Here is a 15,386-nt window from a genome sequence, read left to right on the forward strand (position 1 = left end):
TCTTGCGCTTATAATTTATGTTCATTTATCATGTCAATAATACTTTCTCACATAATTGACCGAATACTACTATCTCCCTCGCCTTATAATACTAACTACATGTACCTACGTAAAGTTAACTGCTGTGCACAATGTCAGTCATGCAGGTACGTTTATTATTACACATGTAACCTAGTACCTGGTATCCAAAGCTAATAACCCTTCCTCTTTTTGCAACTTTCTCCGGTCAACCAAGACCCAACAGCAAAATACTCATCCGTCTGGTACAAGAAACCCTCTCCAACCGTATCTTGAACCTTCACCTCTGGATCCAACTTCACAAGTTCAATGCCAAACTTTGTCAAAGTTTTATTCATCCCACTATCCAGCCCCGCAACCACGCCAACCGTAGTAGGCTCAAGCCACAGCGGGGGAAGATCATTCGTCGAGTCCCCGAAAAACAAAACCCTGTCGGCCTCCTTCTTTCCTTTTCTGTCCGCTTCAAATCGTGCCATAAGCTCAACCTTGTCCATACCGGTGTGCAGCCTGGTTGGGAAGTCGAGCTTATTGGCCCTCACCATGCCGTCAGGCAGGATCTCGGAGCAGTAGATGGCAATGTCCTCAGCGAGGTCGGCTTTGAGCCATCCGCGCTCCTCTGCGGTAGCGTTGGCGCGCATCCTCTTCAGGTCTTCGCGCAGAACCTGACGGATCCAGCGGACGCTCCAGTTGAGGGATGCGATGCGCGGGGTAATGTCGCACTCTAGGGATGACGCAATCATCTTCCAGAAGCCTTCGCGAATGGTGACCGTAGCGGCGGCCTTCTGGAGAACGGGGAATTGCATATAATCAAAGATACCAGACTCCGACACGCGTTCAAATGAGTCGGATTCGACTTTGTGGAGAGCGGGGGAGGAACGGTAGGCAATCTCCGCAGAGATATTTTCACGGGGCCCATAGTTGTCGGCAAAGTCGAGATATTCGGCGTAGTAGACATCGCCATAGTAGCTAAAAGTTTCCGGCGAGAATCAGCCGACCGGTTTGGTTGATATCTTGGATTTGGAGTGTTTCAAAATCACCTCCAGGGCGGGAATTGCGCTGCCTCTTGAGCGGTCATAGAATCGTACGCAGCAAGCGCCAATGTCTCGAAAGCCTCGTTCGTCGCGATTGTTCCGTCAAAGTCGATCCAGAGAAGAACTTCGTCATCTTTACCTGACGATAGTACCAGCTGGGCAAAGAGGGAGCTCGCGAGGAGCAGGTAGATGGTCTTCAAGACCGGTAGTCCGATGAGCATCTTTGAAGACTTTTCAGAGATGAATTGAGGATCAAAAATGAGTGTTACAGAAAATTTCTTCGGGATTATCAAGCACTACTATTTATACCTAGATGGATACTCTGGTAGCGTGCGTTTTTAAAGCCACAATGGCTAAATCGAGTAATGGGGCACACGCACAGCCAAACATCAAATTTCCACAAGTTCTACATTGGGAAAAGAACTTTGGTTATTTTCAGAAGTGGATAGTTCATGTCACCACTCCGGAGAACTCAGTTATTTGCCTACGTCGCAACAACGACTTTATTAGGTATTATAGTAGGTTATCTAACCCAAGACGAGTGGTCGTTATGTATCTACACGGACGGGCAATGCTCTGCATGAGGACTTGATCATACCATAGTGTTGGCGCGGTCCCGAAACCTCCAACCTTCTAGATGCTGCGACTTCCACGAATAATTGACCTTCTTAGAACTTCAAATCGCGGATGGATTAATTGGCGTGGCTGTACCGAATGTTTCAACAGTCCATACTAATCTTGCTTATATCAGCCAGCTGCAGGCAAGTCCAAAGAAGCAGGGTTAGGTTTTACGATAGTAAATCTCGAGATCCCTGCTGCCATAAAGAATTAATAAGCCAAAAGAACCTCAAAGAGGGCACGGAGAGTTGCGGAGGCATCTTCCTCCTGGACCAGGGACGTTTGCGAAAGGACTGTAAGAAGTAAGGGAGTGGCACGATATGTGAGCCCTTTACTTTTTACCATTGAGAATACGCCTGTGCAGCAGCAGTTAAGGCGGACCTCACCACCAAAGAATGAATATCACCTTCCGGGTTAGGCCTGTTACTTGGTACTGTTGAGTACTTCTGCATCCTACTTGAGCCCCTTGGTCAAAACACACCGCTACCAGTTGCACAACGAGCTCTACGATAAGTACTTGTTATCTATCAGCTACGGGTAAATAATTGGTGCAGCTACATACGGATATGGTAGCTCCAGTTCCTGGCCTGCGGCGCTGCGGTGTTGACAAGAGGACTGTATATAGGGCACGTGCAATGCCGGACGGGCGTCTTGAATTCAACACATACTGGTACAATAATCTCCAGGACTAAGGCCTAATGACGCTCTGTTATCTCGCCATTTCCGCTCACAAGCTATCAAATCAATTGCTCCCGTGCCTATCAAGGGTTTGAGAAGGCAGCACGTTTCCTTCCCCACCCTTGCTCTGTCCAGCCGGGTAACTAGCTGGGTACCCGGATGAACAGCTGAAACGTCGTTGCTACCCACCACCCACCCCAGTCATCGTTCGAGCGAATTTAAGCATCCAGTCAGATCCCAACCCAACACACGCGACCTCTGGCAGGTTGAATGGACCAATCAGAGCTCGATCCTGAGCACGCCCTCCCCCAGCCATGGGTAGAGACTCGATCGCAGCCTATCAGTTTCCCCACGGGCACGCGACACTCGCCTCACCCCTTTCAACTGTAGAGGGTATGGGCAGCTAGGGTAGAACGGCTGCTGCCAATTTTCTCGCAATTGCCAGTTTCTGGATGGTCATAAAGCTGCAACATGTGCCCTACGATATACGTACTCTTGCTGAAAATGTCCAAATAGTCCAGATTATGGAATTATTCATCCTCTATTCCTCCTTGAGTATCTTGGGTTTTCCTCGGGGCGATGTACATATAAAGTGCATAACATAATTGTCCCACAAAGGCCTAATTGGAAGTTTGGCATGCCTACTCCGTCGTCGTATCGAGCGAAGCGTCCTCCCCCCCCCCCCCCCCCCCCCAAATAAAAACTCTGGGCATGTGTGTGCGTGTGTGTTTTAGTGCTATTGAGTAACCCGAGTGTTGATGAATTGCCTGCCCGGATTTTCCCCGCGATTTTGGTGCGCGGTATTTCGGACCAGTGGTGATGGGTACGTGCCTCTCGTGCCTGTATGCATCGGAGGCCAAAAAGCTTGTACATGTGGGGGAGAGAGGAAGGGAAAAGGTGGGAAAAGGTGAGTTAAAAAAAAAGGTGAGAAGCCCTGAGAGGAAGTGTGATATTAATAAACCCCTCATATCTCCCACTCTCCCGGCGGTGGCTTCCTTTTCCCTTTCCTTCTTTCCCTCCCTCTCTTTCTCTCTTACTCTCTCCCCCCTTCCTTCTACATACAACTTTGTACCAACCAACCACAACATATACACATATACTTGTGTGTTTTTCTTTTACCTACTTACACACCTACCCACCGTACCATCCAACCACGGCCACCTAGCCCGTACTACAACTACAGCAATATCAACCACCAACCACCACCGTGGCACCCACCACACCTCCAACAGCCATGCCCCGTCCCATCCTCCCACCAACACCCCAATCATCACTCGACCTCCCGCCCAAGCTCCCGCCCAGCCTGTCGTCCCTCGAGCTCGCATTCACGCTCCCTCCGCCCGCCCTCGGCTCAAAAGATGTCTCTCCCACAACCACAACCACCACCGTCGCCTCAGCCACTCCTACTACAGCTATAACACCACCCACATCCTCGCCGCCACCGAAGAAGCGTCGGAGAGCGACGCTGGACGGACAGAAGAAGAAGACGCAGCAGCAGGTAGACACTATCACGCTGCCGCCGCCGCCGACACGGAATAGGAAGATTATACAGATGAAGCCGGCTGCTGCTTCCAGCGGCGGTAGCGGTGGTGGTGGTGGGGATGCGAAGTCGGCGGCGGCGTCGGGGACGAAAGGGGGAAGGAAAGGTGCTGCGAAGGATAACGGGAAGGGAGGTACAGGAGCAGGAGGAGTAGGGGGAGGAGAGGAAGGGGGGAAGGAGGGGACAAAGGCGACGACGGCGGTGGGCAGGAAGATTGCGAGGAAGACGGCGCACAGTCTGATTGAGCGCCGGAGGAGGTTTAAGATGAATGAGGAGTTTGGCGTGCTGAAGGGCATGATTCCGGCGTGTAATGGGGTGGAGATGCATAAGCTTGCGATTCTTCAGGTGGGTTCTTTTTTTTTTTTAGAGTTTTTTTATGGCTGGGTTTGCATGGTGGTGGTGGTGATAGCTATTACCGCTTTTTTATTTTTATTTTATTTTTATTTTACTTTTTTAGCTTTTGGTTTTATAATTGTCTGGTTTTCCGTTTTTGTACAACCCATTATTTAAAAACCGTGGTTTCGAACATAACCGGCTGACACATTTCACTCACCCCACAGGCAAGCATCGAGTACCTCAAATACCTCGAACAGTGCGTCGCCGACCTCAAAGCCTCCAACAGCGCCGCAACCCACAAAAACAAAGTCCCCACGCTCCCGCCCGGCGGCTACAGCGACGACAACGATGACGAGGACGACGACGACGACAATGATGACGCAGAGGACGGGGTGAATGACGCGAATGATGAGGATATGGCCGACATGGAGGAGGTGCCGGTAGCTGGGACATGCAGTACGGAAGTGCAGCCAACCAGCACCGCTGCTGCTGCTACTACTACTACATCTACGGCTGCAAGCTACTACCCAGCGCCGGCGTCTGAACACGCATCGCCCTATCTGAGCTGCACAAACGCGCACGAGTACTCGCCCACGTCCACATCGCAGTTCTCGCTCTCCAACTCCACACCCACATACACCCCCTCCCACCCACAGTCACAGTCACAGCCACAGCAGCTCCCCCAGCCACACATCATGTCCGCCCACCCCTCGCCCACGCTGTACCCCCGCTCCGGCGGTGGTGGCCGCGCGTCGATAGCGCCCTCGCCAAACCTGTATCCGCAGCCGTCGCCGGGCCTGTATCCGCTGTCTGCGTCGGCGGCTACGTCGCCGAACCTGTTCCCGCAGCTGGCGTCGCCGGGGCTGTTTCCGAAGGGGTATTCGCTCGCCGATCAGGTGGATACGGAGGCGACGCATGCGCTGCTGCTGCTGGCGGACGGGAGTAGACGGGGGAGTGAGGTTGCCGCAGGTGCGGCGGGTGGTAGGCAGAGTGGTGGTAGTGGTGTAATACCGGAGAAGAAGGGGCGGGGGATGAGTGTGATGGATCTGCTCAGTTCGTGATTCTCTTTTTTTCTCTCTGTTTTTTAAATTTGGGAGGTATGGTTTATTGTGAATGGCGGCGGCGGCCGGGGCGGGGGGGCGTTTTTTGTGATATGTTTTTTTTTATAGCTTTTTATTTGATTTTTTTCTCTTTTTTTTGAGTATTTGATTTATTTAGTTTTTATTAAATCTGGATGGCATGGGCCGGGTTTGGTGGCCTGGGTTTACTACATAGGTGGGATGGGATCGGTGCCCCATGTGGGATCGAAGGGGGCATTCACGAGAACCAAAAAGTTATTTCTTCTTTCTTTCTTTGTTTCTTTGCCTGCATGTTACGGGGAGGGGATGGGGAGTCAGTATATCTTGTAATTTGTGCCACAAAGTCGATTCCATTCAAGGCCGGTCTCCTATTAGGTTAGCTAGAGTAGTTGGCGGGGGAGATCTCGGCTTGATCCTCATCTGTAAATTTGTTCAGGATCGAGCATGTGTAGGGGGAAAAAGCATGTACCGTTACCGCACTCTACTGCTCACCCCGGTATTCTTTTTGCTCGTTTTTATTTGCTTTTTGTGCTGGGCCTTCGATCAAACGTGCAATGAGCTAGGGAGGTACTCTACTACCGCCATATATAACTCGAAAAATTGGCCATCTCCGGCCAGGGATTATCGCTTGAGTGATTGGTTGAATGGCATCCGATGGATCTACATCAGAAGTTTCCCATACAAGTAATTTTGATCTCTGGAAGCTAGCCAAATTTTCGAGTTATGGCGGTAGCGTCCGCCGGTCTCTGGAGCCTCCCGTATATCATTTCCGGGAAGTGGGAGGAGTACGTATCTACATGTAGTGTAGCTATGTATGTACCGGTACATGTATGTACTCTTCAAGAGTAGAGTACTCGGGGTAGGCTATATCGGAAGACTAGACTAAACCATTGACGGACTGCTCTGCGCTACATGTGATGTAGAGAAAAAGCATCCCATGGGCACATCACCCGTACCGCGCACACCGCACCTCGGAAGAATACGGGTGATTAGACCCCCCTCCCCTTTCCTCCGGTCACTACAGGGAGGATTCCGAGAGTCATTATCAAAGGTATCACAGTTTGTCGTTTGGATTCTTCCCCCATCGTTATGGCCAGCCGTTTTTTTTAAAAATTCCTGCACAATAGCTTGGACTTGGAGGGACGCCGCATCGTGGCGCGACTGCCCAGCGGTTGAATCCGTGGTATTGGTATTGCTAATGATAGGGTATGCGATGAGAGATGGGCGGGCGAGAGTGAGGATATAAAAGACTGTTTTCCAGTTCTAAATTATCGGCTTGTTCCTCAACATCAGGAAAACAAAAGCAAAAAAAAAACCTAGTGGCATTGGTTAGCACTGGACCTATGCGTGGATGTGAAACACGCGAGGTGAGTACTAGACAAGGCGAGTCACCACCCATCACTCGCCCCATTATTACTCTACTACTGATCCTATTCCGGTTAGATCATCTGTGCGATGTAGAATTGAGTGTACTCGTTTACGAGTAGTATCATGTATCTACCTCCAGCGCGCGAGAGAGAAAAAAAATGTTTTCTTTGTGCAGCAACAGCAGCAGTTGTGCGACCATGTGAGTTGGCGAAAACATTTTTTTCCCCTCTGCTTTTTTTTTTTTTTTCTCCCCGGAACTTGTATCCTGCTGTAGCAGAGTAACTTAGAGGTCACAGGTGAGTGGTGGTGTGGTGTAAAGGTTGTCCTGATTTTGCCGGTTGGATGTGGATGTTGATGTGATGCGGATGCAGCAGGGTTGGATGACCGCAGACGATGGTAGCTACAAGGTAGCTCCAGGGTCGGTACCGGATGCGGTAGAGTGCTGGAAGCGGTACCCAGCACATGTACCCACTGCCCCAAAGGTACAAGAAGAAGGTTGGAATTCAGAAGTTGCAATGAGGCCGGAATGATGTCTTCTTGCATGGCCGTGGCCGGCTGGGTGAGATTGATAGATGACTTCGGTCACGTGCATTGTGGCTTTCTTCGGGAGTGGGGGTACGGAAGGAAGGAAGGAAGGAAGGGAGGCTTCCTCTCATGCACCCCGCTGCGTCGGCGTGCACCTACGCAATTGACATCTTGTACGCGGGTGCACGGGATGCGGTGGGATGTGGGACATACTCTTGTTTGCTCTGCTCGTGCGACTTTGGGCGAATTGAGTGTTTCTGTAGTGTAATAATGAAGAGTATGTACTCAGCTACGTCGGTGAAAACTATCTGTTTGATATATATTGGCTATGAAATTTGGACCTGTACAACAGCCAGCTAGATAGCTAGCCGTAATTCGACATCGAGCTCTGTTCTGGCCCATTCGCGAACATAGCCTGGGATCTTCAATGGCGTAGTCAGCGCTATATATAACGAGGAGGGGTGTGACCGAAGTACCCATTCATAGAAGCCTGTTTGGCCGGCCAACATGTTCTGGAAGTGATGGGAGGGAGAAATCGTATCCAATGCCTATCCAGCGTCATGGAAGAATCGCTATGAGATAAGTGCCGGTAGAGTACACCGACTTTAAAACGAACGGGATGGGAGCTGGTTTAGATCTTCATACCTGTAGCTGGCGAATCGCGTTCTGCCCCAATGCCTTTATTTCTAGACTTATTATACCACCCAGCTCCGTGCCTTCTTGGGGGCTTTGAACAAAATCTCTACTCGTAGTAGTTTGCTAAATTCGCATTTTTCGGTCCTCTGTAGGGCACCCTCTTCCTGAGCCGGAATGCCTTAGCTATGACCTTGAGAGCTAGCTCATGTACATGTATGAGGCGTTTCGATGGAATTAAGTATGCATCATAGATGATGGTTTCGTGAGGAGGCGAGGAAGGAATCTCCTTAAATACTCTACTCTACTGTACTTAGCGTCGTGTTAAAGCCACGACACTAATTTCAATACCTTTATTAACACCTATAATGACACCTATTGTACAGCGGTAGGTAATAAGTGATGGAACGGGCTGAGACACAGTGATACCTGTTTTGGGTAAAACGCCACCAATATACGGTGCTTGCAGATATAACTGTATCTCAGGGCGTTCCATCACTTATTACCCATCGCTGTACACACATGTATCATACAGCGTGTACAAACGGCTCCCTGCAATGGCTACATATCTAATGCAAGAGGCCAGCACCAAGGCTGTCTACATAAATCTCTAATTAACAGCTTATAGTCAATCCCGCATTCCCCGGTCTGAATACATGTATTTAACGAGCCAACAGACGCTTTTTGATTCCGCCAATAGCTACTACATGTAGTTTCTGATGCCGATGTCAACGATGAGAAGAATGGTCTAGCAAAGACACAGGGCACCAATCACGACTTTGTCTCGTCTCCGTAGTTGTGGTGTTGGCGATGGTAATACGTAGGTAGAAGAGAATTTTGCTGAGCCAGAAGTCAATATATAGACCAAGTTAGTGTCCAGTGCATTTAGGATCGATGTAATAACTCAAGTTTTAATAGCTTTTCGTTCTTTATGCATAGAGGATCGTAACTTTGGCGGAAGGTCCATTAATTGATAAGAAGATAAAGAGATCTATGAGCGGCTGGATAAATAGGAAAAAAAAAAAAAAAAAGCTCCGTGGGAATTCGAACCCCCTCTTCCTATTTGGAAAATATCCTACTGATATATACCCCATGTACTACTATTGCTCGAGCTAGAGCTTGCTTTCTTGTCTTTCCCGGCCCCCATAACGACCGAGTGAGGACCTGTGAAGGAGCCAAGCGTGGGGGCCATAGCTAGATATATGGGCGCCTAAAAACACCTAAATCCCTATCCCCGAGAACTATTCCCTACGACCCGTATCTTGTCTAGCTATGGAGTAGTATAAGCAGTACTGCTTTATTTACATCACATGTATCTACACACGAGCCACAGACGTACCGCGCAGCTACCCCAATATAATACCGCTGCAACTGAGCCACCATAGTACATTACCTCCCCCTGACAATGAATTCTGGGGCCAGCTACCTACACAGGGGGCCCTGCAACGGGCATCTAATTTTCCTTCTTTCTCGGGTCCGGGGCCGGCCGTATGTAGCTACCATGGTACGGGATCGATATCATGCTCCTGGAGCTAGCTAGCTAGGAAAAAGCAATGACAGTAGGTGAGGTTTTCGAGGGCGGAGTGAAGCTTAGTATGATATCCTTAAGCTCAAACATTTCCCTAGCTTCTCTGATAGCCATCAATTGCATCGCAATCTCACGGTAGGAGTATAAATGCGTTATGGTAAGGGGCACACGAGTACCATGCGCAGAGCCAAAAACCTCAATGGGTAGTACACGAACCAACACTCCAAATCGCCCTTAACCTCCAACTATCTCGACCTCCCCCCCTCCCTCTCTAACCTCCACCCTCCATCCACCTCCCCTCCCATCACGTAATGTCTCAATCCCACCCCCCGCAACCGGCCCGCGCTGTCTGTCGGATTCAAAAGCCAGCCGGGCAGATTCCGAACCGGGCCAGCGATCTTAGGTAGAGAAATGTCTGATCTGCCTCTTCGTCATTCGCCCTTCACATGCGCGGATCGGCGCGATGGAATCGGTAGCGGTATCTGGGGTTGCGTCTGCCGCGGCGCGCGGGTGGTTGGAGATCAAGATCGGTGGAAGTGGAATTGGGAGTGGGGTGCACTGGGGGTCTGGTAAGTAGGCATCGGTTCAAACCGGCAGTTCACTGAGTGCAGCTGGATCTGGATCTGGGGTGAGGATTGGATGGAGTAGGTAGGTAGCTATATCTAGTTATACTATGGGCATTGGTAGCTTCCTGTGGGGTTTTCTGCCGCTTTGATCAATTGAAGCCTTTTGTTTTGATATTAGGTTCGTGGTGTTTCAATTGGCGTAGACTACTGATATGACATGGGCTTCTAACGTACTTCCTACTTGTTACCTATAATCTACACCACCCACCAGGCTCCCGGTCCAGAGATCCGCCTGCACTCCCTCCAACAGATGCGTATATAGCGCAGCCTCTTCCGGCGCAAGGCAAAGTAAGCCCCCGGAACTGGAACCGGCCTCGTAGAGCTGCCCAAATCCACCTACATACACGCACAGTCTAGATGACAGTGGAGATGGCGGGTGCATAGGGATGGGACGTGTGGGGTGCGGTTATGGTGCGGTGGTGGTGGTGGTGGGGCGGTCGTTTCTACTCTGCTTTACATATGAAGACGGGGGATAAATATGGGTACATGCATATAGCTAGATAGGGGAGATTAGATCTATAGATTGGGAGTGTAAGTGATATCGATACTCATGAAGATCATATATGCAACCGCAAGCAGCCACCCCGATCCCGCGGGGCCCGCCCACTACGGGGTTAGGGGTTGCTGTATAGTCATATAGCTGGCTGGCGTGGCTATTATAAACCCTGGGGGTAATGACCACCAGGAGGGTAGTTAATTTAGTTAAATAACGTATTTTGTTACCGCACAAACCACGGTTTTTAATAATTAGCCGGGAGACACTGGGCAATGATCGGTTTGACAGGAAAATCGGAGAGTGGTAATTATTTACAATTATATAGCCATTGAAGCTATCTCTACCCACGCTCTCGCAGTTTTGTTAGTGCATCCATGATGCCTGAAGTAGCAGCTTCATCATCAGGTGCAGCTTCGGCGGGTCTATCTACTTCCTTCCCTTTCCCTTTGCCTTTCCCCATCTCGAGCTCCTTCCTCCTCCGCTCCTCCGCCTCCATCTCCGCCACGGCCATCAACGCCTCTTCATCATCCTCCACCACCCACTGCTCCATCTCTTTCTCTTTCTCCTTCTCCCCCTCCTCCCCCTCCACCTCCTCCACCCCCCCAATCCCCAACTTCGCCCCCACCCTCGCCTCCACCCTCTTCCTCCGTCTCTCCGCTACCCCTCTCGCCTCTCTCGACTTCATCGCGCCCACCCCCCCACCCCTCCTAAACGGCGCCCCCACCGCCTTCTCCCACCTCTCCACCTTCTTCTGCCCCCACCCCTGCACCATCACCACCTCCTCCGCACACGTATTCACGGCTCCCCTCACAGTCCCAAAGTTACTCACCAGGGCTACGGCGTCTGTTCTATTCACGCTGCGCACCTGCGTCAGCACCTCGACCACGCGTGTCGCCGGGTCGTCCGAGGACCGCTCCATGATCGCCGCGGGCGAGGCGTGCTCGTACATTTTGTAGGTCTCGAGGTAGCGGCCCGCTTCAGGGGCCGACCAGGAGAGGAGGAGGGTCAGGTCGTTGAGGAGGCAGGTGCGCGTTAGTTCGCGGAGGGGGTCGGCGTGGGTGTCGATGTCGACGAGGACGAGGAGGAGGCGGAGGGTGTAGGTGTTGGTGAGGGGTTTGAGGCGCGTGTAGAGGTACTCGGGGTGTAGGCCTAGAGGGATTAGTAAGTGGTATGGTAATGGTAGATGACTTGACTGGGAGCAAGAGTAAGAGGCGGGGGAGTTAGTAGGGGAGGGGGAGTTAGTAGGGGAGGGGGGGGGGGAGGGGGAAAGAGGGGACGTACGGTGGTATTTGAGACTGAGGAAGAGTGCACAGGTGCTAGCGCCGACGAGGTAGTCGGGGATTATGTCGCCGTATTCCCATGGGACGTTCTTGATGTATGTGAGGATTGGGTTTCCCTTCTGTTTTTTTTTTTTTTTTTGCCAGGTTAGATATGTATATATAGCTATAGCTAGTTAGTATAGCTATATATAGTCGATATCATACCTGTCGCGTGTTGACGATGATTGAGGACCCGGCGGGACGTAGCTTCTGCGGTATGGGCTGCTGTACGGGGAGCTTGCCTACGACTGGGGCGGGCCGCTGTGGGGGTGCGGGTGCGGGTGCGGAGGGTGCGGGGGGTGCTGTGGGGCGGGCTTGTGTGCGTTCGGCGGCCTCGAGGGCGGCAGCGAGGTCGGCGTCGGGGGCGTCGCCGTAGTCGTCGTCGTCCATTGTAATTGTAGGGGTAGGAGTTTATATGGAGAGCTGGAGTATTTGGTTAAGGAAGGGGTTTTTTATATTTATTTATTAGAGTATTAATTGTTTATCTATTAGCATCGGACGGTATGTTGTGTAGGCTCGTAGAAAACGTTGTGGTTGTAGGTAGCAGAGGTTGTGAATCACAGCTTGTGGATCAATCATTGACTGAGCGAGGTCTTTGTGGTAGCTGCGCGCTGGCTGATTGGTCGGGCACACACTAACTGCTTGTAGTTGTGGGGCGAGATGTCATCATTGACGTTGTCGTTGTCCAGGCAGGTCTCGGCGGCAGCTACCGAGCGAGCGAGGCGAAGAAGAACGAGGAAGCAGGCAAGAAGGCAAGAAGAAGAGCACAGCCTTCTATTTTAGACACAGAGCAGCTGGGCAGCAGGGCAGCAGCAAGAGGAAGAGCAGCAGCAGGCAGGCAGCCAGAGGCAGGCAGAGGCAGAGAGGTATCACAGCCAGTGCTCGATATATCTATCTGCAGCAGAAGAAAGAGGAAGTGAAAAAAGAAGCATGTTAGCAGCTAGTTCCAGGCACCCTCGCTCCGTCCTTCCCTCCTTAAGCTCCCTTCCCTTCCCTTCCCTTCCCTGGCATCCACCCAACCCATCCCATCGATCCCTCCATGATCCATCCATCCATCCACTCATCAGCCACCGGCCACCCTCTTCGTCTGCAGGTTCCCTTTCGACCCTTTGCCTTTGCGACCCTTTCCCTTTCGCACCACCACCACCACCACCACACACATCCCCCACCACCCACCCCTTCTGAGAAGAGAAACTTCCCTTTCGCTGCTTTTGACTTTGCCTCTCGCTATCCCTCCCTCCCTCCCTCCCGCGACAGACAGCCAGCCAGCCAGATCGGACGTAAATTTGGGTACATACTAGGTCTAAGGTGCCCAACACGGTCTAGCTATCTGGCAGCCCTTTTTCTGTTTCTCTCCCTGTCTAGGTCTGGAGCGAGGGGCGCGGGGGGGGGACTCACTCGCTCGTATGACGGGGAAACAAGGTTTGTTCTGTTCGGTCGCGTTGTACCTGCCCTACCTACACAACCTGCCCTACACTTCCTATCTAGGCGCTCACTGGAGGGATGTGGTGTGTGGCCTGGGCTGGCCCTGGCTCAACTCTGCCACGGTCGGTACTCTACCGGTGGTCCAGGGCGTCACCCCGTAACCTGCCTGCACACTTGTGGAGCCCGTAGGTTATACCCTGTCCCCCCCGTACCATCAACCATCAACGTAGATTGCGACCTCCCTCTACACATCACATACAGACCTGCTTGCTTGCTGGCGGCCACTGCATGAGCATGATGGATGGAAACCCCATCCATCATTCAGCAGGAAAAAAAAAGTGAGAAAAAAAATTGCCATGATACTCTTTCTCTACAATCCCCCCTCCTCCTCCACCTCCGTCTCCCACCCTCACCCTCCCACCTCCCCCTTGCTTGCGTGACCCGCATATGGGGGGTGTGTGAGTCTGGTTCGCCGCATTTTTATTTTTATTTTTTGGGGGGGTGGAGGGGGTCGCGCGCCCGTCGTCAATCATCGCGGGCTGTTTCATCTGGGGGGAAGAAAGAAAAGAAAGAGAAGCTAGGTACTGTGCTACATGGCAGGTGTTTGTTGCGCACAGCGCGTGTGAGGGAGGTCTAGATGTCATAGTCGATACTATTTATTGCTGGGGAGGGAAGGGAGAGATCTAGGCTTGAGGGAACAGATAGAATGGAATCGCCATCCTGGGCGGGTGTGGTTGAAAACGGGGAGCGTCGGTTATGGCTGACCGGGGGGTACCGTAACTCTCCCACACACCGTGGGATGGATCCGTAGAGCAGGTAGAGCAGTAGAAGGTAGCACAATTGGGCCCAGCCAGCTCGGGGGTGAGGGCAGGGCGGCCGTCTGGGGGAATTGTATGTCTGGTACCTCTCTCTCTGTACCTGTGAGGGATAGATAGAATAGAATTAAAGTCGTGAGTAAGAAGGAGAAGGGAGAGGCGCGCACACTCACTCACTCGGTGCATCTTCACACACCACCACCTCCAGCTTCTTTCCTTCCACCACCCTGCCTGCCTGCCTGTCTGTCTGTCTGTCTGTCTGTCTGGGGTTGTTGCATCCACGCCCACCACCACAACCACACCCAGCACCACCCACTCACTCACCCACACCAGCGCCCACCATCCATCCGTGGCCGTGTCTGACCCTTACCCACAAATCCAAGTCCCAGTCAGTCCTGCGTGGAACGGACCTGCTGCTCTACCTACTGCGGTCTACCACCTACCTGCTTTACCTGCTTTACTTACATACTCTACGCTCTCTCTCGCTCACTCACTCTCATTCTCTCTCTCTCACTTACTCTCCCCTCCCCTCCTCCCCTCTCCCCCAAAAAATTAATCCCCACGAAAAACGACAGTACTACGCTCGTCGTTCACTCTCTCTCCGTGCCCATATATACGACACAGTAAAATCCGGAGTACCCCCCCCCCTCCCTTCCCCCCATCCCCCATCACCGGTCAAGGATTGTATTGTTTTCCCTATCCAGCAATCAATCGATCTCGGAGCTTTGCCACGGCCCCCCATCCAGCCATACATCCATCGCCGCCTAAAGCCCACAACCACCGTTACCAACCACCACCCCCACAATCGCAACCGCAACCGCAGCCAACTGGAAGGAGCAGAAATAAAAATATAGCTATCTACGGCAGGAAAATACAAAGTAGGAATTAGGGATTGCGTAGGAATTAGGATATCAGGGATAAAGGGAGGAAGAAGAAAAGAGGGAAGGCCGGCCCCTGTAGTTGTTGAGCAGAACAGACGAGAAGAGAAGAAGAAAGCTAGTAGTTGGGGAAGAGAAAAAGGGCTGGTTAGGTCATAGGGAAATAGAAAATAGGATAGGGAAAACGGGCTTCTTCCATCATCATCCTCCCCGTGGTTGTTGCCGGATAGCAAAGCAACCTGCCTAGCTCCTCCTCCAACCCCCCCCCCCCCCACCCTCTCCCCACTCCCTCTCGCTCGCTCTCTACCCGCGCAAGATCGTACTACTTTCCCCCCAAACTCTCTCTCTCTCTCACCCAATCACCCATCTCTATCTCTACACCCCGTAATAGGAGTCTGTGGAGACGAGATTCTTCTACATACATACCTACCTACTAGATACCTACCTACTAGAGCGGTCAGACAAGACAGGCA

The 15,386-nt window shown here is 51.7% G+C and overlaps 4 protein-coding genes across 4 annotated transcripts; 1 reads left to right on the top strand and 3 right to left on the bottom strand.

The window, feature by feature from the left end:
* Positions 1-191: 191 nt before the first annotated feature.
* Positions 192-1,270, bottom strand: H6S33_000844 (uncharacterized protein; the record flags this gene model as incomplete). The annotated part of the gene is made up of 2 exons (XM_044832266.1): positions 192-984; positions 1,056-1,270. The coding sequence occupies 2 exons, from the start codon at positions 1,268-1,270 to the stop codon at positions 192-194; spliced, it is 1,008 nt and encodes a 335-aa protein (XP_044700403.1).
* A 607-nt stretch (positions 1,271-1,877) lies between these two features.
* Positions 1,878-2,661, bottom strand: H6S33_000845 (uncharacterized protein; the record flags this gene model as incomplete). The annotated part of the gene is made up of 5 exons (XM_044832267.1): positions 1,878-1,960; positions 2,010-2,023; positions 2,102-2,171; positions 2,230-2,362; positions 2,542-2,661. 5 exons carry the CDS (start codon positions 2,659-2,661, stop codon positions 1,878-1,880), a joined length of 420 nt encoding a protein of 139 aa, XP_044700404.1.
* Positions 2,662-3,579: 918 nt separating this feature from the next.
* On the top strand, positions 3,580-5,282 carry H6S33_000846 (uncharacterized protein; the record flags this gene model as incomplete). Its single annotated transcript, XM_044832268.1, has 2 exons — positions 3,580-4,230; positions 4,446-5,282. 2 exons carry the CDS (start codon positions 3,580-3,582, stop codon positions 5,280-5,282), a joined length of 1,488 nt encoding a protein of 495 aa, XP_044700405.1.
* Positions 5,283-10,816: 5,534 nt separating this feature from the next.
* Positions 10,817-12,185, bottom strand: H6S33_000847 (uncharacterized protein; the record flags this gene model as incomplete). Its single annotated transcript, XM_044832269.1, has 3 exons — positions 10,817-11,625; positions 11,758-11,875; positions 11,961-12,185. 3 exons carry the CDS (start codon positions 12,183-12,185, stop codon positions 10,817-10,819), a joined length of 1,152 nt encoding a protein of 383 aa, XP_044700406.1.
* Positions 12,186-15,386: the final 3,201 nt, after the last annotated feature.

The sequence above is a fragment of the Morchella sextelata genome (genome assembly GCF_020137385.1).
Source record: "Morchella sextelata strain SCLS chromosome Unknown scls_1, whole genome shotgun sequence".
NCBI lineage: Eukaryota > Fungi > Ascomycota > Pezizomycetes > Pezizales > Morchellaceae > Morchella > Morchella sextelata.